Below are 22264 nucleotides of genomic sequence, written 5' to 3'. Positions count from 1 at the left end.
CTCCATGGCCCACCTGTGCCACAATAACTGGTTTTCTGCATATAAAAGCCAGAACTTCTGTTAGTGAGTAGCAAGCAGGGCAATTGCCTGGGACCCCATGCCACAGGGGCTCCCACAAAGCTACATTGCTCAGGCTTCATCTTCAGCCCCGGGTGGTGGGGCTCAGGGACCTGGGCTTCAGTCCCAGGCGGTGGTGTTTCGGCTTTCTGCCCTAGGCCCCAGCGAGTCTAATGCTGGCCCTGCTTGGAGGCACCCCTGAAACCTGCTCAAGGCCCCCTATGGGGCCCCAGGCCCTGGGTTGAGAACCGCTGCTCCAGGTGACTCTTCCTCATCAACCCTTTAATTCTGACTCTCTAGCTTGGAGGGAGCCAGGGGTTTTAATGAGGGCTTCCCTACCCAGAACCCTTTGCAGAGAAGCCCCTCCCCATCTCTCACAGTTTGGGTAGCTAACCACTCTTTTCCTCAGTCCTGGTTCTGTAAGGGCTTCACCCCTTCATACAATGGGATTACTTATGTGAGTGAGGATTGCTCAGGTGAGCTGGGCTTGCAAGATCAGGCCCTAAGAGCCTAGGACAGGAAATGGCAACACTGTCCATCCACTGTCTTTATTACTGCAAAAATGCACATTGGGATAAAATGTGATTATCTAAAAAAAATTAGTAAGAAAGTAAAAAATGAGATGGGGAGGGGAGGGAGAATTATTTGTACTAGTCAATGTGGATATAATAAAAAAAGACCTAAAATTATCAAAAGAAAAATGTAGTCCCAGTAATATACTGTAGAACAGTGGTTCTCAAACTGGGGTCGCCGCTTGTTCCGGGAGAGCCCCTGACAGGCCGGGCCGGTTTGTTTACCTGCCGCGTCCGCAGGTTCAGCCGATCGCGGCTCCCACTGGCTGCGGTTCGCCGCTCCAGTCCAATGGGGGCTGCAGGAAGGGTGGCCAGCACATCCCTCGGCCCGCACCGCTTCCTGCAGCCCCCATTGGCCTGGAGCGGTGAACTGCAGCAGGGCCAGCTTTAGGCCGATTCCCCGGAATCGGGTCCTGTGGGTAAGAGGGCCCCGCGCCTTAGACTCACCCGGCGGCGGTCCGCTCCGGCGGCATTTCGGCAGCGGGGGTCTGCTCTGGGGTCTTCGGCGGCATTTCGGCAGCGTGGGGTCCTTCTGTGCCGCGGAAGACGCAGAGCGGACCCCCCGCCACCGAAGTTTCGCCGAAGACCCGGACCTTGGAATCGGGCCCCGCAGGTCCTAAAGCCGGCCCTGAACTGTAGCCAATGGGAGCCACGATCGGCTGAACCTGCGGACGCGGCAGGTAAACAAACCAGCCCGGCCCGCCAGGGGCTTTTCCAGAACAAGCAGCGGCCCTAGTTTGAGAACCAATGCTGTAGAACACTTCATATTTCAAGAGTGAGGTGTATTACAGGCCCTGATCCTGTAAAGATTTCCACCTGTGATTAACTTCATGCATGTGGGAAGTCCCATGTACATCAATGGGACTGCTTACAAATGTAATGTTAATCATATGTGGAAGCCTTTGCAGGATTGGGGTCATAAATTGTAAAGAGTCTGTCAATCATTGAACTGGCATCGGTGGAAGGGTTTAAGGTAAGATTAAAGAGAAACCTGTGAATAATATCATATCTGTGAAATGTCTGAATTAAAATGCAATGGAAAGATCACAAGATCCTTTCCAACCCAGCATAATACTGACTAATAACAATGTCAGCCTAAGGAACATTCTCTCATAATTGAATACCCAAGGAACGGTTAGGAACCACTTTATCAAGATTACTAAAAGAAAGGTCACTTTTTAATATGATAGTAACCACTGGTAGGAAGAACCTGTTAGTCCTCTCAAAAAGAAAAGAAAAAGGGTGGAATCCTTGTATTAAATGATTATTAAAGATAAAAAGATTAAGCAAATTCTCATTTATTTTGAAAGCAAACTCAGCAGTCTCTCTGCAGGACTTAAGAGCTTTAATTTAAAGTTCTTAGTTTAATTCTTAGTTTTTCTCGAATTCAGCCTAATACTTATTTAAATATAGTTTAGCATCCAAATAATCAGGGGGAACACAGGCTTGGCTGAAAGCATCAGTGAGCACAAAACAAGGCTGTCAGTAGCATACTCCAGCTTGGTTGCTAGTCAAGTTTTAAAACGATCACAGCAACTTGGCTAATTGTATTAATTTGCTTTTCTTAAGGCAGAATGGGGAAACAGAATAGCAAACTGGCCCCTGAAGTGATGGAGGATCTGGTGAAGAGCACGGAGTTTAACGAACATGAACTCAAACAGTGGTACAAAGGATTTCTAAAGGACTGTCCTAGTGGTAGACTGAACCTTGACGAATTTCAGCAGCTTTATGTAAAGGTACGTTATTTATTAGTTTCCTATTGCACAGCCACAAGAAGGGTATCAGAGTGGTGCCTCAATATGTGTAGAGCAAAAATATTCTTCATGTCTATCATTCAAATTAAAGTCTATACTGACGAGGAGCAGACAGGTATGTACATAGGAATTGCTATAGCAATTGGACCAGTTGTTCAAATAGATCAGTATTCTGTCTCCGAGAGTGACCAATACCAAATGCTTCAGAGGAAGGATATAATTTTCCCAAAGGGGAAGAGTCTTCCTAAACCCTCTCAACTAGGGGTTGTTTTATGCTCTGAAGGATGAGGGGTTATGGCCCCACTCCTGCAAGATGATCCATGTTGGCAGATCCCTATACCTCCATGCAGTGCTACTGGTTTATAAAATAAGTATCCTGTATATGTTCTCATTATCCATCCAAATATCTATTCCTCTTTTGATTCCCAGTCATTTCTTAGCCCCAGTGAAGTCCTGTGGCAGTGAGTACTATCGATTAATTATGCACTGTGGGGAAAAAAAAGTTTTTTTGTATGTTATAAATGTGTTGCCTTCCCTTTTCATTAACTTTCCCCTTGTCCTTGGAGTATGAGAGAGGATATGTAGGACATCTGGTTACCTTCTTTTTATTAATCATTAATTTATCACGTACCATGTCTTCTTATTTTTACTATGTATTTATTCTGTAAGGGGAGAAACATTGGAGACAGCATGAGATGTGTATTCATATTACAAAAATAATTACATTTTCATTCAAAATGGAACAACTGCCTGAAGATCAGAGGCTTCAAAGTAATTTTAAGTAGGAAAAATAATGGATAGTGGTGATGAACACTTAGTTCAGAAAATTACAGTGTTAGGTTAAGGAACAATAAAAATGCCAGCAGTCAATTTTACCAGTCCTTTGATGGCCTGGAGCTCAGTAATGATCTCTGTAGGCAAGGACTATCTGTATTTATCTGAAATGGAACTGCAGTCCATCTTTCCTGCATTTCCCCAGCTCTGGACCACACCATCCCCACAAATATTATAAGCGTCCCCCTTCCCGCTGCCAGGGAAGGTTACTGTACAAACACTGCCATCTGCAGTGTATATGAATTAAATTACCATCTGTGCACTTTAATTTCTGTACATTAAAACAGCGTTCCGAAAAGTCCTGTCTTCCAGAAGACTGTGACTCCCTAGTTGTTGTTTTGTGAAAACCCTGCTATTACTGCTTTAGAGCGTTGTGTTTTGTATTGAGTGATTATTGATTGCCTCCATTTTAGATGATGTTTGGCATGTGTCCTACATTGACTTGCATCTTATTTCTCATGCATGTTTGTAGGAAAAGTAAATAAGCGTTTGCAAAATATGTATGTGTAGCAAAATATATAAGGTGTTTAACTATTGTGGAACCATTGCTTCCTGTTTGAGAAATTACAAATAAAAACTGGGGAATGAAGTCTAAATAAGTATTTGTGGAGGGGGGTTGTGTGGGAGGGACAGTTTTATGATATCATCTCCCAGCCATGAGGACTTCTTTTCAAAAGTGTTTCTGAGTCATCCTTCGAGGTCATTGTAGACTCCCACAAGGTGCTTTACCCAGGGGGAAATAGCCCGGAGGTAAAATTTAGTTCCATTGTTACTGAGTGGTAGTGCAAAATGTAAATCAGAGTATGAGGGTTCAGTGCTGCTTAAAAGCATGAGAACTTTGACAACACACAGAGAAGGAAAATCTGGCTATGAGCTTTAGCGCCTTTATGTTCCACTTGTGTTTGGAAATATAAGCTAAGTAAGATTCCCCAGTGTTTGGCTATTCCTGCTTTTGTTAATAAGTACCCCTAATATTGTTTTAACATAACTCTTATGTGTTTAGCCTAGTTTGTTATAGGCTGAAAATTATATATGTCTACACGCAGGGCAAAATCCTCACTCTGCTGAAGTCAGTGGTAAAACTCCCATTGACTTCAATGAAACCATGACTTCATAGTTTCTCTCCCCTCATGTATATTCTGTAGAACAGTGGTTCTCAACCAGGGGTACGTGAGCCCTCGGGGGTATGCAGAGGTCCTCCAGGGGGTAAATCAACCAGTGGCGTAGCCAGGTTTTAACAGCAGGAGGAGCAAACACATAAAAAAAGGCGCCATCCGTCGCGAAGAAAAAAAAAAAAGAAAAACCCAAGTCTTGCCGCAGAAGAAAGAAGGACCCGCCGCCGAATTACCGCCGAGACCCAGAAGCTTTATGCCTTTTAATAGTGAAAATAAATGTGAAAAATGCCAGCACCGGATCTGGAGCAGCAAAAATGCAATCCTTTGCCTGAGGAGGTATAGAGGTGATGACGTCATTAGGCCTATATATGAACCAGAGTTCTTCCATGTTTAAACTCTGTTCTTCCATATTTAATTCTAAGCGGCCTCAAAAGCCAAGGACAGGAATTGGAATGTGTAAATAGCCAGTTACCTATTACGACCTTGCATATAACCAGGTCCTAAGCAATAATGATGAGGTTTGCATGTTTCTAGCTGGAGGAAACATGCAAACATAGTAAACTAGAGTAAATAGGACCCAATGATTGTTTAGAGGAATGTTACTAACAAGCTAGATTTATAGCCCTAGAATGACTTAACGGCTTAAATGTATGAACATGTCTTCGGTAGAGCGTTGAGGGGGAGTAGGGGTGGGGGTGCAGGGGGAGAGAGGGGGGGCTTAATTGTAAAGTATAAGAAGAGAGAAGCTGCTTTGTTCTGTGTGCTCGATTTGAGATTTGCCTGTCTCCTTGCACCACTTTGAGATCTCAAATAAACCTTTGATTGTTTCTCCACCCCGGTGTGTTTATTGGCGCGAAGCACGCCGGGCAACGAACCCCTGTTGCTTTGCCTCGGGCACCTCTGTGCCAGCAACAGAGGGAGGGAGAGGAGGCTGGGAAGAAAAGTTGCCCGAAGTCCTGAGCAGTAAAATGTAGCTGGAGCAGCAGGAGCTAGAGCAGCAGCTGTGAAGGGAAGAGACCATCCAGAATGGAGGGCAAGTCTAGGGCTGGGCGTCAGCACACAAGCTTAAACTCCAGAGATCCAGCGCAATGCAATGGGGAGGGAGGAAGTATGTAGAGGGGAAAGGCATTTGAAATAATCATGTTAAAAAAGATAACACAGAGGCAACTTTGCTGGCTCGAGCAACTTTGTGAAAAATACTGACGGAACTTGCAATCCAAACTTCCCCCACTCCCCAGACATCCAGGAATGTGACACCCGGGAAAGTGACAACGCACGTCAAAGCAGTACATTTCCAGGGAGCAAGACAGAGCTAGACGTTCTTGACCATTGGAGGCTGCATCTACAGATCTGTGCCTGGGGTGCAACGTATAGAGCTGTAGATCTCTGCACGGCTGCAGTGTACTTACAGAGAGTACAATGTAGGTCTAGGCATGTGTAACGTACTGAGAGATACTCATAGGCAAATCTTAACTGCTTCAACGAACCATACCCTTACAAACAACAGTGTGGACTTTAGGGAGGGAAATCAATGCAGACTATGCAATACCTTACGTCTTAACATAGAAAATACAGCAGCTTTTAATGCTACATTAAAAAAATAACCCTAAGCACATCTATGTTTTCATGCAGCGTGGCCCAGGGGATTAGCGGGAGACGGGGAGCAGCCCATTCCGCTTTCCTCGCCCCAGCCGTGTCGCTCAGGGGAGGAGGCTTGGGGGAAGGGATCCCCCCTGCACTCACTTGCAGCGGCGGAAGCGGAGCAGCCCGGCCCCAGCCCACTCTACTCCGCCAGCTCCCAGCTGCGGCACTCCGCTTTCCGCCGCCGGTGAGTGCAGGGGAGGGGGGACCTTTCCCCAGCCCCTTCCCCCCCCCCCAAACAACACGGCTGGGGTAGGGGAAGGAGCAAGGGAAGCAGAACGGGCTGGGGCCTCGTCGCTCCGCTTCCTGACGCCGGTGAGTGCAGGGGGGCATCCTTTCCCCAACCTCCCCGCACTTACTGGCGGCAGGAAGTGGAGCGATGCGGCTGGGAGTTGGCAGAGTGGAGCAGGCTGAGGCCGGGCTGCTCCGCTTCCCGCCACTGCTGGTGAGTGCGGGGGGTGGGGGAGAAGGAGGGACCTTTCCCCAATCCCCCCGTGACACGGCTGGGGCCCGGGCAAGGGAAGCGGAGCAGGCTGGGGCTGTGTTGCTCCGCTTCCCGCAGCAGGCAACCCGGGGGAGGGCGCACAGGGGAACCGCTCCCCGACCCTGCTCACCTCCGCTCCACCTCCCTGGGCCTGAGCGCGAAGCCACCACTTGCTTCTGTGCCCTCCCAGGCTTCCTGCGCGAACAGCTGATTCACGGGAAGCCGGGGGAAGGGGCGGAGAAGCAGAGCGGGCGGCGCGTTCAGGAGAGCAGGCGGAGGTGAGCTGGGGCTGGGGGGCGGGGCGGGGAGCTGCAGGTGGGTGCTCTGCACCCACCACATTTTCCCCGTGGGTGCTCCAGCCCTGGAGCACCCAGGGAGTCAGCGCCTAAGGTGCCACTTTTGGAGAATGTGCTCAGGGGGAGCGGCCGCTCCCTCTGCACTCCCCCTAGCTATGCCCCTGAAATCAACTCGTCTAGATATCTGCCTAGTTTTACAACAGGCTACATAAAAAGTGCTAGTAAAGTCAGTACAAACTAAAATATAATACGGACCATGACTTGTTTATACTGCTCTATATACACTTCTACCCCGATATAACGCTGTCCTCGGGAGCCAAAAAATCTTACGGCGTTATAGGTGAAACTGTGTTATATCTAACTTGCTTTGATCTGCCGGAGTGCGCAGCCCCACCCCCCAGAGCACTTATAGCACTTTACCGCGTTATAGCTGAATTCGTGTTATATCGGGTTGCGTTATATCGGGGTAGAGGTGTACTATACACTGAAATGTAAGTACAGTATTTATATTCCAATTGATTTATTTTATAATTATATGGTAAAAATGAGAAAGTACGCAATTTTTCAGTAAGTGTGCTGTGACACTTTTGTTGTTTTATGTCTGATTTTTGTAATCAAGTAGATTTTAAGTGAGGTGAAACTTAGGGGTACGTAAGACAAATTAGATTCCAGAAAAGGGTACAGTAGTCTGGAAAAGTTGAGAGCCACTGCTATAGAACCTCAGAGTTACAAACACCAGAGTTACAAACTGACCGGTCAACCATAAATCTCCTTTAGAACCAGAAGTATGCAATCAGGTAGCAGCAGAGACCAAAAAAAAAGGTAAATACAGTACAGTACTGTGTTAAATGTAAACTACTAAAAATATAAAGGGAAAGTTTAAAAAAAAAAAAAAGATTTGACATCAGGAAACTGTTTCTGTGCTTGTTTCATTTAAATTAAGATGGTTAAAAGCAGCATTTTTCTTCTGCATAGTAAAGTTTCAAAGCTGTATTAAGTCAATGTTCAGTTGTAAACTTTTGAAAGAACAACGTTTTGCTCAGAGTTATGAACATTTCAGAGTTACGAACAACCTCCATTTCCAAGGTGTTCGTAACTCTGAGGTTCTACTGTCAATGCTTCTAACAGGTCATTCCCTGACTCTCTGAGACACTATTACTTTCCATGTTCCCACAGAGGTTGATTCTTGATGCTTGGGACACTCATTCGGTATTAGCTTCTGATTACAGAAAAAAATCCAGATTTGAAAATTGACTTTTGCAGCAGAGGTCACCACAGGAAGTCACAAGGCATTGTTGTTGGATTTTAAGCATTCCAGTTCTCTGAAATGCATATTAATGGTAGGAATGTATAACATTTATGTTGATTTCTTAATTGATTTCTTTATGTTGAGTGTGAGCCTCCAGTTAGGAGAGAAAAAGTTCACAAGTTATATTCACTGGATTTTAGCCAGGAAGGTTTCCATACATATTTTATTGGGAAGATGATTACAAGGTTTACATTCACTTCAGTGTTACATTTTGTCTTAGATGTCAGCATCTGTCTGCTCATGGGATTTGTACCATGTACTTGGACATGTCTGATCAAGGAGTGATATTAGAATGTTCATGGCAAAACTTTGATCTAAGGAAAGAGACTCCTTCCACCCACAGCCAGCCAATGGAAAACATCCACAATGTTTATTGTCACAACACATAATATGTTCTTGATATGAATATAAATTGCCAGTTTTGCAGAGTTTTACGGTCTGGTGACTTCATTCTGTTTTTACAATGCATTGAAAAATTGTAGTAATTGTTACTTCGGAGGCTTCAGTGGTTATGTGGAGACCTGTGAGTGACTTGTTTTCATTTGATTTTAGTTTTTACTCTTTGAAGGCTTTGTGGTAGATGGAGTGTTTGCTGCTTTGTTTGAGGTGGCACCAATAGTTCTGTGTCTTTCCCCCCCCCCCCCCTTCCTTCATGTTGATTAGGATCAGCTCTGAATTCATTGCAGCTGGGGTACTTTCTATGAACCTGACTGTGCAGCACTTAAGACGAATAGCACTCATGCAACTAGACCTTCTTGTGTAGAATGTTTGCTTGTTTACAGAACTTTTTATGGGAGTGTTGTATAAAAGTGATATGTCTGTATACAGGTGTATACGTAGACAGTTTAATAGAACACCTTGTATTGGCATATAAAAATATTTAACATTGCCTGTAAATTTGTAGATTCAATAAAGTTTTTTTTTTTTTAATGCACTGCAACTGACTTGCAGTGTGCAGCAATTAAGAGATCTGAAGGTGTAGGGTTACTGTTGTGATTTTGACTCAATTGATGTCATGGCTATCAAGATTAGACCCCAGACTTTGTTCCCACATAGCTGAATGATACTGAATAGTTTTAGCAGCAGTTTTACTGGAGGGTTGTATTTATTTAGTGTTTATAGTATATTCATCATAAGAAACTAATTTACAAAAATACATTAAAGTAAAATTGGGGACCGGAGGCAAATCAACCTAAATACATGGGCATTCTGAATTCATGTTGTGATTCCATACATCTTATTTTGATTTAAAAGGCCAAATTCATTCTGCTTTAAGTTTTGAGTTCAGCAGGATTACATCAGGAATAAATGTGCCCCATACTGTGCAAGTGTACATAATGGGCATTAATGATAACATGAGCTATGTGTGTGTACTAAGTGGAAAATAGGCTCCTATGATGTCATACTTCTTGGAATCGGGTCACTGAACATGGCAAGCATGTCCTCTGGGTTAACAGTGAAAGCAAACGCCAATAGTCCTACAAATGGAAAGGAAATATTCAGAGCCATTATGGTATAATGCACCTTAGGTTAGTATTAAATAATAAATTGGGTGTAAAGTTTTATGGGTTTCTTATGTATTTTATTAAGCCAGATTATTGAGTTTAAATTTAAATTGTTCTGAAAAATATAATCCGATTTGATTAATTAGTCAAATAATTTTTCATGTTTTGGGCTATCCCTCATGTTCCCTGACTGAGATCCAACTGAATTCTACTCTGTCATTTTAAGAGTGTATGGGGAAAAAAATAGGCTCTATTCTCAAATATTTACTGAAGATTAGGTAGGTGGATCTCCATTCCAGCCCTTCACCCCAGCCCAAATTTCAGTATATGCCAAAATGTATTGTAGGAAGTACATAGCTCCTCAAAATCTTAATAAACAATACTTGTCCACCCACTAGCATATTTATAGGGTCTCGGGAGTAAGACATTCAAATATATACACAGGGATTGTTTTTTGTCGTTTGGACAAAACGGGGAAAAACAAAACACAAAAACAGTGTTGGGAGAAGTTTCCCATCTTGAAGGCTTGATAACTTGCATAGTGAGGAAGGATGTTTTTTGTGGGGTGAAGGCACTGGACAGGGGCTCTAGAGATCTAGGGTCAATTCCTCGCTCTGCCCTAGACAAGTCCCTGTGTAACCTTGTAAACCATTTAATATCTCAGTGCCTCAGTTCCTCATCTGTAAACTGTGAATAAAAATACTTCCTTTCTCCTACTCTTTATCTTTGTTTTATGTTTAGACTGTAAGTTCGTTAGAGCAAAGACTGTCTCTTATGATATGTTTGCACAATGTCTAGCACAATGGGGGATGAGCTCAGTTGGGGAATCTAGGCACTACTGTAAAAATAATATTCATCAACAAAGACAACCATTTCAACTCTACAATAATGTTTAAGTATTGATGGCTTTATCTAATAAAGTAGGAATGATGTCTTAAATATCTTTCTTATTAGAGAAGAATTAACTGGTTTGGATAAAACATGAACCTCCATAAACCTTTGTCCATGTTTAAAACTGAGCCTAACCTGAACCTTTTTTTAATGTTTGGATGTGGGCTCCCCCGCCCTCCCCCATTACTGCCTGCAGCTGTGACTATAATCAGAAGTACCAAAATAAAATACGGAAAGTTGTTCTTTCATAATGACTGGAAATAAAATGTCAGAAATTGTGTGAAATAATCTGTTCTCATGAGGTTTCCAGCCCAGTTTTTCCTGTCTATAGGGTTTGGATTATTCACTTGAGTTTTGAGTGCCTGCGTCAAAGGCCACTGAAGTCAATCAACGTATTTTCATTAATTTCACTGGGCTTTGGATCAGGCACTGGGTAAGCATCCAATCTATGGGCACTTATTTGAACTCTGAACCTTGTGAGAGTCTCTCATCCCTGGTGCCCATCCTAGTGCCCATAGATGTCACCATCTTATTCTGCCTTTAAACCTGCTGCCTCCCCACCCTGTTACTCATGCCACTGTATGCAAGACAGCAGAACAAGGGACATAGTTCTCATCACAACAAAATTAGGAGGATCCTTGTCCAACCCTGCTAAAGAGAATTACTGCACTGTAGCACTTTACTGGACATTCTCACTTGTTCCGCTCCACTGCAATATTAAAGGGAACTAGATGAGTATACCAATCCGGACAATGAACCAGTTCTCCCTTAGTATACTAGAGGGGGGTGGAGCAAGGGTAGATGGGCATGCTATTTATTTCAGGGAAGTCTGTCTGTGTGTGCCTTACAGGATGTAAACATTCAGGAACAATTCAGCTATATGTAAAGATCACTCCTGGAATTCTGAGAAGTTTCCTAGACAATAGGGCAGTTCATTTAGTAGGATATACTGTATGCTTTTTACCAGCAGCATGTACACACCTAACATGATGTAGTCATACATCATATCTATGTATCTATAAATATGACTTAAGGATCCATGAGGAAGATAATAGTAATTATTTTATAATGAGCTTTTTAAATAGGAATTGGATAAGAAGCCATTATTATTAATAATAAGAATTTATTATTTATTCTCGGGGGTGGAGCAAAGGTCCCCAATCAGGGCTAATGTACACAAACAAAGCCAGTCCTTGCCCCCAGAGATTTCACAGTCTATATGACTAGATGCAACAGAGAGATAAAAATGCAAATGGGGACCTGTTGGGGAGAAGGCGCAGTAGCACTATCGATGTGGGGGGGGATAGCTCAGTGGTTTGCGCATTTGGCCTGCTAAACCCAGGGTTGTGAGCTCAATCCTTGAGGGGGGCCAGTTAGGGATCTGGGGCAAAAATCTGTCTGGGAATTGATCCTGCTTTGAGAAGGGTGTTAGACTAGATGACCTCCTGAGGTCCCTTCCAACCCTGAGATTCTATGCTGTTTGGCTGCTTTGAGGAAACATCAAATGGACAGAAAACATGTTAAATGTATTCCCTCAGTGCTAAATCAAAATCTAAACATTTGATTAAAAAATACAATGAAATCATTTGTGACAAATACCTGATAAAGACACAAACTTCTGCAAAAGTAAATTTATCCTGTTTAAAAAGGTAAATATATAGAATGCACTTAACAGAAGAAACTGTAAAGCACAAATAAAAAGCGAGCATGCTGGGACATAGAATTTTCATAGAGTAGTGTTTTTCAGCATGAAATATATATTTGGTGCCCTAATATTGTATTAAATAGGTTTCTGAGAAACCGTGAAAAGACAACATTACTTTTAGTACAACGCTAGTTAACATAAAGAATGTATTCTTGGCAATGGCAAGATTCTTACTGTCTTTCTGCAATTTCCCATAACACTGCTGTTTTCGCTATCAATATATCTCCTCTTTCTCCTCGCTAGCAACATGAATAGGAGGGTGTTATGCCAAACATCTATGCATATTAGACAACCACAATAGAAATGTCTTGCATTTCTTAAGTAGAAGCCAGGAACGCGCTGTACCTGCTCACATGAATTCTAAAACAAAGGGGCAGGCTGTTCTTCCCATGGAAACACCCACAGAAGGACCATCCTTTAAAATTAGTCCAGCACCTAATATCTCCCTCCCCCATGAGGCAGCATTAACTGTGAAGCCGATTCTTTGTGTGATTGGGGAGGGGGATGATACATGTAACGTATTCCCATATTTCTCTCTATATATAGATCTTGGACTCAGAAACACTTTAGGAAACCTCTCTTCAGACCAGTCTCTAACAGTCAGATTTTCAAAGCTCAGCATTCACAGTTTAAAAAAAATAACAACTCTTGTTTAGACTTCAAAATAAGTATCAAGATACTCAAACGAGATCAGCATATTGGATGCCAGGCTGTTCTGAAATTGAAATCCTGACCTCATTGAAACCAATGGAAGTTTTCCATCCTGGCTCTTATTTAGGGGCTTAATTTTAAGATACGCTTTTTTGAAATTCTGGCCACAGTTGTGGGAACTGAGCACTTAAAAATCTGGTTGTGAGCTCTTTTGAAAGTCTGGCCCTAACTGCTGAATTCAGATTCTCTCATAAAGTATAAAGAAAGTTTCTTTGGTAACCACAGAATTTAAAGGCTAACATATCTTTGTGTTTATCTTTTTTATGTGAAAAGCACAAAGATACGATAGTGATGGGCAACCTTAAAAAAACCCTGGTTAGATAGTAGAAAGGTAATCCAACCCAGAGCATTTAAAAAACTGACACACATCCATGCATATATTACATTCCAAAAGATCTTAATGAGGGAAAGCCACACTAGGAAAATTCTCCAGATACTTCAAAAATATGTTATTTTTGCGGATACAGACTAACACGGCTGCTACTCTGAAACCTGTCAAAAATATGTAAATTCATTCCCATTTTCCATCTCTCTAAAGATTTCTTTTTTGAAAAGCATGTTTGCTAATTACAAAAGCTATTGTGCATCATTTATAAAGGGCTTTGTTCCATTACAGCTCACCTTTACTACCTGTTGGGTTCCTCATTTGGAATGTCAAAATTATTTCCATGGCAAAACCCTGTGAATTCATAAGTACAGGTTATGACTTCCCTGGAGGATAAAATAGAAGGAAAGGAGCGGTGCAGCTGCAAGGGAGAAAGCCATCATTAAAACATAATATCAGGGAATGCAGAAAAACACTGGCAAAGTAAGAGCCCAGTCCTGCTGCCACAATCAGGCCAGGGATTTCTTTGTGTAGTTATTGTTTTATTATTTGTTTAAAGCGGTGCTAAAAGCTCCCAAATGGAGATAAAGGCCCCATTGTGCTATGCCAGTGGTTCACAACCTTCTTCCAACCATGACCTCATTTTACAACAGAAAAAAAGTTTTAGGATCCCCCTTTCTTACTTTTCAGGACCCGCCCCCCCTCACCCTACCCTGCCTCCATCTAGCCGTAAAGAAACCTGTTCTTAGGAGTCGCAAATGCCATGTTGAGAACCCATGTGCTAGGTACTGAACATACTCCTAGTAAGAGACAAACCATTCCCGAAAGAGCTAACACTCTAAATAACCAAGACAGACCAAGGGTGGGAGAAAAGAAGTATGATAGTCTCTAATTTACAGATGGGGAACTCAGGCATGCAGAGATTAAATGACTTGCCCAAGATCACACTGGAAGTTTGTGACTGAGCAGGGAACTGAAATCAGATCTGCCAAGTTCCAGTCCAGTGCTCCAAATGCAAGAGCATCCCTCCTTGTTTGTTTGTAGCATAAATGTTTTCTTTTGCTCTGGAATGATTCAGTGAGCAGTCTCTTTAAATTGCAAGAGCACAAGGTCTACAGGGATTCATTATAGCAAAGATGACTAGATTGTAGCCAAATGTGTACTGTGGATAGATCTATTATTATATATAAAGGGTGGCCTCTTCATAATTAAGGTTGTGACCATCTTCTGGTATTTTAGGTCTCCTGTAAGTTTGATTTAGTCATAGCTTTAAACACTAGGAAGATGGTGAACTGCTGTCTTTTAGTAAGTTTAATGTGACACATTTTTTACAAGCGGCCTTTCTACTTGTTTAAATTATTAAAAACCGTTCAGCACTACAAGGTTCGTGAAGGAGTCTCTGAAACTAAGGGAAGTATAAGACATTTTATTTTGATACTGGAGTAAACTTGTATTGTGAGAGACAAGGAATTTTGTTTCAAAATATAGGAATGTTTTTCTGTGGTGCCATGTGTCTATTTTCAATATCTGTTTTGTAGACACAACTCAGGCTGAACAAACAGTGTTCATGTTACGGAAGGTGCACATGGGAACTCTGAGTTCCATACTGAGCCCTGATGTAAACAGTACAATTCCACGGATCCCAGGGCTGAATTGGCCCCAAATATTGTATTGAGCTCAGTAACATGTTAGGAAACCAAATGTCCATAGTGATCCCCGCCTTCATGGTCTCCAGGAGAGACTGTCGCAACTCACTATACCTATGTCTGAGCTATCCAACATTAAAAAGATTCAGTTAGTCCAGAATACAGCAGCCTGCCTGTTCACCAACACTAAGCACCAGGGATACATTATCCTGGTGCTCTGCTCACTATGCTGGCTCTCAGTAAAATACTGGATCAGATTCAAGATCTCAGATCTTCAAGACCCTCCATGGAACTGGTCTGAAATACCTCCAAGAGTGCCTTTCTCTTTGTAGTGATGGCCTCCCCTGAGAGCTATATTTCTTAAAGACAATGAAACTTCAAGCCCAAGAGTAATAGTAGTAAGAGCTGGAGGCAGGGCTTTCTCAGCAATGTGTCCTAGGTTGTGGAATTCACTTACTGGAGAATATTATAATAACCACAAATCTCACTACTTTCAGTGTGAATTCCAAAACGCAGCTTCGAGTTAGCTTTCCCCCAGAATAAAACCTGCAACAAATGTGGGGAGGAAGGGAGAGAGAGAAGAGCGTTTCAGAGAGTGAGGGGGGAGAATAAACAGGAGATATGCAGTGGCTTTGTTCTTTTTGGTGCTGGGCATTCTTGTGGGTCGGTAGGTTAATAATGAATAGTTGTGCCTCTTTAGGAAGTTCTGTGGCATAGTACAACAGTCAGGTGCTGGATTAGGCATCAGTTTAGATGCCTTTTATTATTATGTAGGCTGTAGTTGAGATTCAGATCAGGTTTCTACTAACCATAGCTTGAACAGTCCCAGTATCTTGGGATATCAACCTTATTTTTACTCAACGAGAGTAAATTCCCCTCTTTTCATGTTTAATTAAGCTCACATGAATTGCCTGTTTTCACCAACAACCCTATTAATTGCAGAGTTGAGATGACTGACTTAGCATGAGAGTTTGCTCTCTTAATTGTATATTCAAGCACAACAAAACAACACTAAAGAAAACATGGAGGTTGGAAGATAAAGGGACAAAAGCAAGAAAATTCAGTGTAGAGAAATATATACTGATATTTCAAAGGACTAGTGAAAAATGCTAGATCCCACTTTGTCTTCAGGAGTGGTTTGTATGGAATCCATACTGCCCAAGGATTTTCCAGGCCTGTTGGTTGCAGAGATAGCACTCCCGCCAGAAGCGAATGTACAGCCTTTCATAAAACCGCGCTCTCATCCAGAGAAACAGAAGCAGAGGTAACCTAGCATCTCCTTATTTACCACGGAGAGGAGTTAACAACAAAATCTAGTTGGGATTATTTAAAAACTAACACTGTTAAATGACAGGTTTCAGAGTAGCAGCCGTGTTAGTCTGTATCCGCAAAAAGAACAGGAGTACTTGTGGAACCTTAGAGACTAACAAATTTATTTGAGCATAAGCTTTCGTGGGCTAGAGCCCACTTCTTCGGATGCTGTAGCCCACAAAAGCTTATGCTCAAATAAATTTGTTAGTCTCTAAGGTGCCACAAGTACTCCTGTTCTTTTTACTGTTAAATAAGACAGTCAACAAAATAGAGTCAGAGGTTGCTCTGAAATCCTGTGTGGGTCTTGCCATCAATTTTCTACAAAGTCCAGTCACCTATTAGTAGACTTGGAAGGACTAGATTTTTATCAGTAGATATCGGTAAACATTGATTTCACTCTGCAGAAAACCCAATGAAAAAATATTTTGATCAAAAATAAGAGACCTTTACAGTTAGGCAAAGTAAGAAAAATACTGTTTGAGAACGTCTTAGAGTTTGATTTAAGGATATTTATTTTGTATGTGATGTTGGTTAAACGGTTATAAAGCTTTAACTTTTTGAATCTCAGCATTTACTGTCAATAAATAACTATTGTTGGACCCCCCCCATTGTCTGATCCCCTCTTAATTTCCTACAACTGTGAAAATTTAAATTTGATAAAAATTGGGGGGGAAAAATGCTTAAAATAACTATTTATATGACCCATCAAAATTATAATCAAAATAAAAATCAAATTCTACCAAGCCAACCCATAAGGTATTTCAGGCTGTGCTTATCTCCCTCACGCTGGATTCTTTTCTACCATATGCAAAATGCACCATATATATAACTTTTAATCTGAGGTGCTAAAGGGCTAGGGGGAGTGTCTCCCAGACCTACTGTTCATCATTAAGAAGGTGCAGCAATGTCTTTCTACTCCCTTCCCCTCACAGCTCATTCTGAATGAGTTTCGCCCACCTGTTCCTTATAGAAGTGTTACTGTCAATCTGACTAGGTTCTAAAGAGATTGGGACCCCTTCCTTCATGTATGTCATTTCCCCCTCTTATTTCCCAGTTTGCTGTCCTTTGCAGCAGTTGTGGTACCTCACCTCATAGCATGGTACTTCACCTCCAGTGTTTCCAGAGCAGTCAATATGTCAAGTGATGCTATAGAGAAATAACTGCTTTCTACCTTTGGAGACTCACCAGATACCTTTTGCAGTGTCTACTCCCTTGATGTTTGTGGCATAAGGTTAATGATATGTTGAATACCATAGATTTGGGTCAGAAATCTCAGCACAATTTAAAGCCATGTTAATATCTGTTATAAAGCATCCTAGCAGTGGGGTGAGAATCTAGCCGGTGGAGCTTCATGTCAATGGAACTATGGCAATTTACATCAGCTGAAGATCTGACCCAGTATGTCGGTATCTAGAATAAGGAACTTGTCAGATTCTCAGCTCTGCCACTAACTCACTGTGTGGCCTGTCTGTGTTCTTATAGCATGCCCAGCATCTTAATATGCATTACACCTTGAATGGTCCCTCAGAATATGTGTTAACTACTTTTGCTAAACAATGTGTTCCCCCTTGTATTTAGCTTTGACACTCTGAGTACCTTTCCTGGGCCTGAAAAAGAGCTCTGTGGAGCTTGAAAGCTTGTCTCTTTCACCAACAGAAATTGGTCCAATAAAAGATATTATTTCATCTACCTTGTCTCACCTAAACCCAGGCACTTAATTTCTCTGGGACTATGTTTAACAAGAGATGATTTGGGATCTAGCTATGAAAAAGTTTCCAATGTTTGGGAGTATTTGGATACAAGTTTCTGGGTTGGTACCAACACTAACTTCTGTAAAAGGCATGACATGCTCCCCAGAAAACACTAGGAAGGAGCAGTCACTGAGTTCGCTTGAGTCCTGGGGACTCCTGTTCTGTTCAGGGTGCACAGGGAATGGAGGTTCTCTGCACCCGCTCCTACTCACTCATATGAGGGCCAAGTTTTGACTTTCTTTAAGGTGAAATATTCTTTTCCTTTAACCCTATCTCCCTCTTTAAATAATTTTTTCCCATGCACCTTTATTTAAATATGTAGCTGTTTCCTAATATGATAATGATATGCCCTAATTTTGTATTATGTATCAGCACAGATAATTATGTAATTAGGCTACGTATCAGTAATGATAGAGATGTCTAAGTACCTAACAATTAAGACAGAAAATTATGTAGCCAAAATCCTCTAAAACATTATGAAATAAGGCCTGCAGAGTGCACCTGCAGAGCACTTCAGAATACTTCCCCCTGCCCACCTGCATTACCTGTCTTTCCAGGATTAACTTCAGCCAGCTGTTTTCATCTGATAGCTGATCTCAGCAGTGCCCTTAGATAGCTGGGAGCAGGTGCAGTTTGCATCTGGAGTGCATGTGATGCAGCGCTAGTGATACTGTTTCACAGTTTGCACTAGCATCTTTACATGGGTGTTCGAAAGGATGGGGGAGACAATGGATCCTTGCAAGACTCCTCTGAAAGTAGAAGAGCTGACATCCATCTGGATGAGGCTTGGGAAGAGAATGGTTGAAGCCACCTCAGTGCAATCATGCTAATCCCTACCACGTCTACGAGTAGGATTCTAGAGCTGATTGTATCAAATGCTGTCGAGAAGGCCAGCAATGTGAATATGGAGATGAGAAAGGTGTGAATTACTGGGGTGAGCTACACATCCACAATGAAAGTCATAATATTCTAGCCATGCAAAGATGGAAAAAGAGCATTCTTGTAACAGCTCCAAACTGGACATTCAAAAGCTGCCAGGGATGTAACAGTATCCTCAGGATACAAATGCCGGTAACAGAAGCAAGGGATACCCTTTTAGTCAAAGGGGCCACTGTTATCCCTGCCATCTCCTCTTGTTGCTTCCCCAAATCCAATATCACCTCTGCCTTGTCTGGGTTGAGCCTTGGTCTGTTAGCTGCCATCCAAGCCCTAGATGTAGGGAACTGAGTGACTGCACCATCCTCTCCAATGCTGCATAAAGACCTAGCTGAGTGTTATCAGCATACTAATGGCACTGCACCCAGAACCATCTCCCTATATCCCCCTAGCTGCCTTGTACTGAACAGAAGGGGCCTCGGTGGCACTCCGTATTATAGGATTAAAAAATCATAGATTCCAGTATTAGGCCCCCTTAGCTTAAAATAAATATTTTTTTAATAAAAAATCAATATCCAATTTGAATAATTGTTTAAAAAATGAAAGTAAATAAATAAAATAACTCTTGGCCTGAGAATGGTTAATTTTCAAAGTTATGGTACGGGGGTGGTTCCCACAAGTCAGTGGGAATCCTATGGCTAGAATCTCGAACAGCTCTAGCGAAGTGTGTCTTTCATTTTTGAGCATTTAAAGCAAATGTTTGCTGCTGAAGTATAAGTATCTTCAAATGAGAATTTAGAATGGAAATGTTTATACGCTGGTATATACAAAGATTCTGTGGAACACTACCATAATAAAGCAACCAATCAATCTGTTTATCATTTTCTACTAGAGTTAAAATATAGTATGTAACAAGGAAAACCTGAGGAATTTATGGTTCTAGATTAAAATTGTAAGGAAAATACAGGGATTGGTGGGACTACTCACATGAGTACCTGCTGCAAGATGTGTGTACTCCATACTTATTTTTTTAATCTTTCCCTCATGGGAGTTTTTCTACATAACAGAGGAAAGTCTTGTCTGAAACTGGTGTATGCAGTGGGCCTGAATTTACTTTCACAGCAGTGTAAATCGGGAGTTAGTGGTGTTATTCCAGTGTTAAACCAATATGTAACTGAAAGAAGAATCGGACCCATTGTACTCTTTCCAGATTCCCTTTCCACTTGACACTCCTTCCTGGACCCTTAGAGAACAGCACATGCTTTGAATGTTCAGATAAAGTCTATTTTCACCTTCAAAAGACTAAGCTGCTTGCGCAGATACTGCCAGCAGCTCCATAACACTTTAGGAGGAAGTATAGTTGAAAGCAAAAAATAAGGGGAGAGGAAAAGAGGGGGAGTCCATGTAATTCAACAGTTCCCCCCAAAATGAAATGTTTCATTGTTCTTTTTTCTCTCCTTTGCATGTGAACAACAGATGTAAAACATGTTTCATTTCTCTAAAACAGGCTCATTTTGCTGTAAGAATCACAGCATTTGTATGTGAAAATGATGAAATTTTGCCTGAGACAAATGTGTGAATTTTTTTAGGTTTGTTTCCAGAGTGAAAACTCAACACATTCAGTCCCCAAATTGTGCTTTCCTGGTAAAGGTGACAGTTGACACTTCACCAAAATTACTCAGTTCTTGTGAAAATGATTCGTTTAGCACAACTCTCTCCTAAGGCGATCCTACAAAAGAGGACATTAGTTGGGAGAGTCATATACAGTCATAGAGTTTGAGGCCAGAAGGGACCCGCAGATCATCTAGTCTGACCTTCTGTATATCACAGGCCACTGCCACCACCTAGCCCCCAACAAGTGAAATAAGACCAAAGTATTACAACACACAGAGACTAGAAATAAGATCCCGAACTCTAGCCAATGGATTATTCTGAGTTCAGTGCAGAGTGGGAATTTTCTTGCTGGGTACAATGAATGTATTTATTCCAGAAATAAAGAGGTTGCCAAATAGATGTTTGAATAAAAGTATGTTTGTGCTTTATATGTGGGGAAAAAATTGCTCAAGAATAGTTAATCCCTGTGAAAATATTACTCCTGTATTACTGCCATGGTTAGCCTTTGCCTTAGGGTGTCTTTCACTTTGGCAAGTTATGTGTTTCAGTTTTCTATACTTGAGCCATTGTTCTTTGTTTTCACGGAATGGCTCCTCCCAGGCTTTTTCTTCAGTTTCACCCATTTTGAGCTTATGCACCCACACATCAGACACTGCAAGAGTATCTTGTGCTGCGTTTCAGATTCCAGCTTGGTAGAATGTCATTATTCTACTTACAGTATTGTGAGTTGGAGAAAGAATCGAAGGGCTTAATCCTGTAAGGATCACCGATTTCAATGTGAATGGCTCATGGGAATAAGGAATACTCAAGTGAATGGAAGTTTTCAATAAGGGGTGAGATCCTCACCTCTGCTCTGGCCCTTTTATGCCAAGTAAAAGACTGGAGCGGTATAAAAGTACTCTAAAATCCCTGTCTGCTGAGGGGAGTATTTCCATGGGTCAGGAACTGAGGAGGACAGCCATGAGGCTGCTTTCCATGGATCCCCTCTGACGCCCTGACATGGGGACATTCCAGACGTGGGGCTGGGTGTGGGAGGGACATGTCAGAGTGGGGCCAGTGTACATAGTCCGAGCAGCGCTACAGCCCATAGGGCAGCCCCAGGAGGCTTCTGTAACTTACTTGGAAAGATCCACCCCAGAATATCCCATTGGCTTCCTGAGAATTGGAAGATCCTTGTTCAGATCCTTTCTCCACATCAGCAGAGGAAGGAATTGAACCCCGGTCACCTGCATCTCAGGTGAGTGCTGTAACAGCTGGGATAGGAGAAGCTGGAAGAGGCATGCCTATCGGATTCCATTCTCACAAGTTCTGCAGGGTTTTCTATTTCATCAGCCAAACATAAATTATACTCCCATATCTGCTGTCAGAGCCTTTTCTAGCGCCACCAGGTCAATGCCACTCAAAATATCTACAACCAGCAGCACGTTATTGCTGGTACCCACTGGAGAAATGCTGTCTAGTATGGAAGACGACTGTTGATGGCACTTGATGCCTCTTTCCTTTTCCAGTGCTGCTAAAGCCCCATGTCCAACCCTGGTTGTAGTGTTCAGGAATTAAGGAACTTTCAGAAGATTGCATTTGGAGAGGCAACATGGCCAGTGGGCAGAGCACTGGACTGGGAGTCAGTTGAGTTAGGTTCCTGGCTTTGCCACTGTCCTGCTGTGTGACCTTAGGCAAGTTTCTTCACTGTTCTCTTCCCATTCTGTGTCTGTCTTGTTTATTCACATTGTAAACTCTTTGGCATTACTGTAATATAAACAATCATAATAGTAAAAGTGGATTTGCCTAGGTAACTCCAAGCCCTGTGATCTACCAGTTTGTTGTAGAAAGTTTATATATAGAATATAATAAAGATTCAACTGGGAGA

General features: G+C 42.2%; 1 protein-coding gene across 2 annotated transcripts in view; it reads left to right on the top strand.

Moving 5' to 3' along the window:
- Positions 1 to 2203: 2203 nt before the first annotated feature.
- The window catches only part of VSNL1 (visinin like 1), a 75035-nt gene continuing 54974 nt past the window's right edge, over positions 2204 to 22264 (top strand). For both annotated transcript variants that reach the window (XM_065401148.1, XM_065401147.1), the window contains exon 1: positions 2204 to 2365. In XM_065401148.1, the coding sequence (XP_065257220.1) occupies positions 2204 to 2365 (162 nt within the window). The remainder of the gene's footprint in view (positions 2366 to 22264) is intronic.

This window comes from Emys orbicularis, chromosome 3 (genome assembly GCF_028017835.1).
Source record: "Emys orbicularis isolate rEmyOrb1 chromosome 3, rEmyOrb1.hap1, whole genome shotgun sequence".
Classification (NCBI taxonomy): domain Eukaryota; kingdom Metazoa; phylum Chordata; order Testudines; family Emydidae; genus Emys; species Emys orbicularis.
The sequence above is the reverse complement of the archived record's forward strand: the minus strand, read 5'-3'. Positions and strand labels throughout refer to the sequence as shown.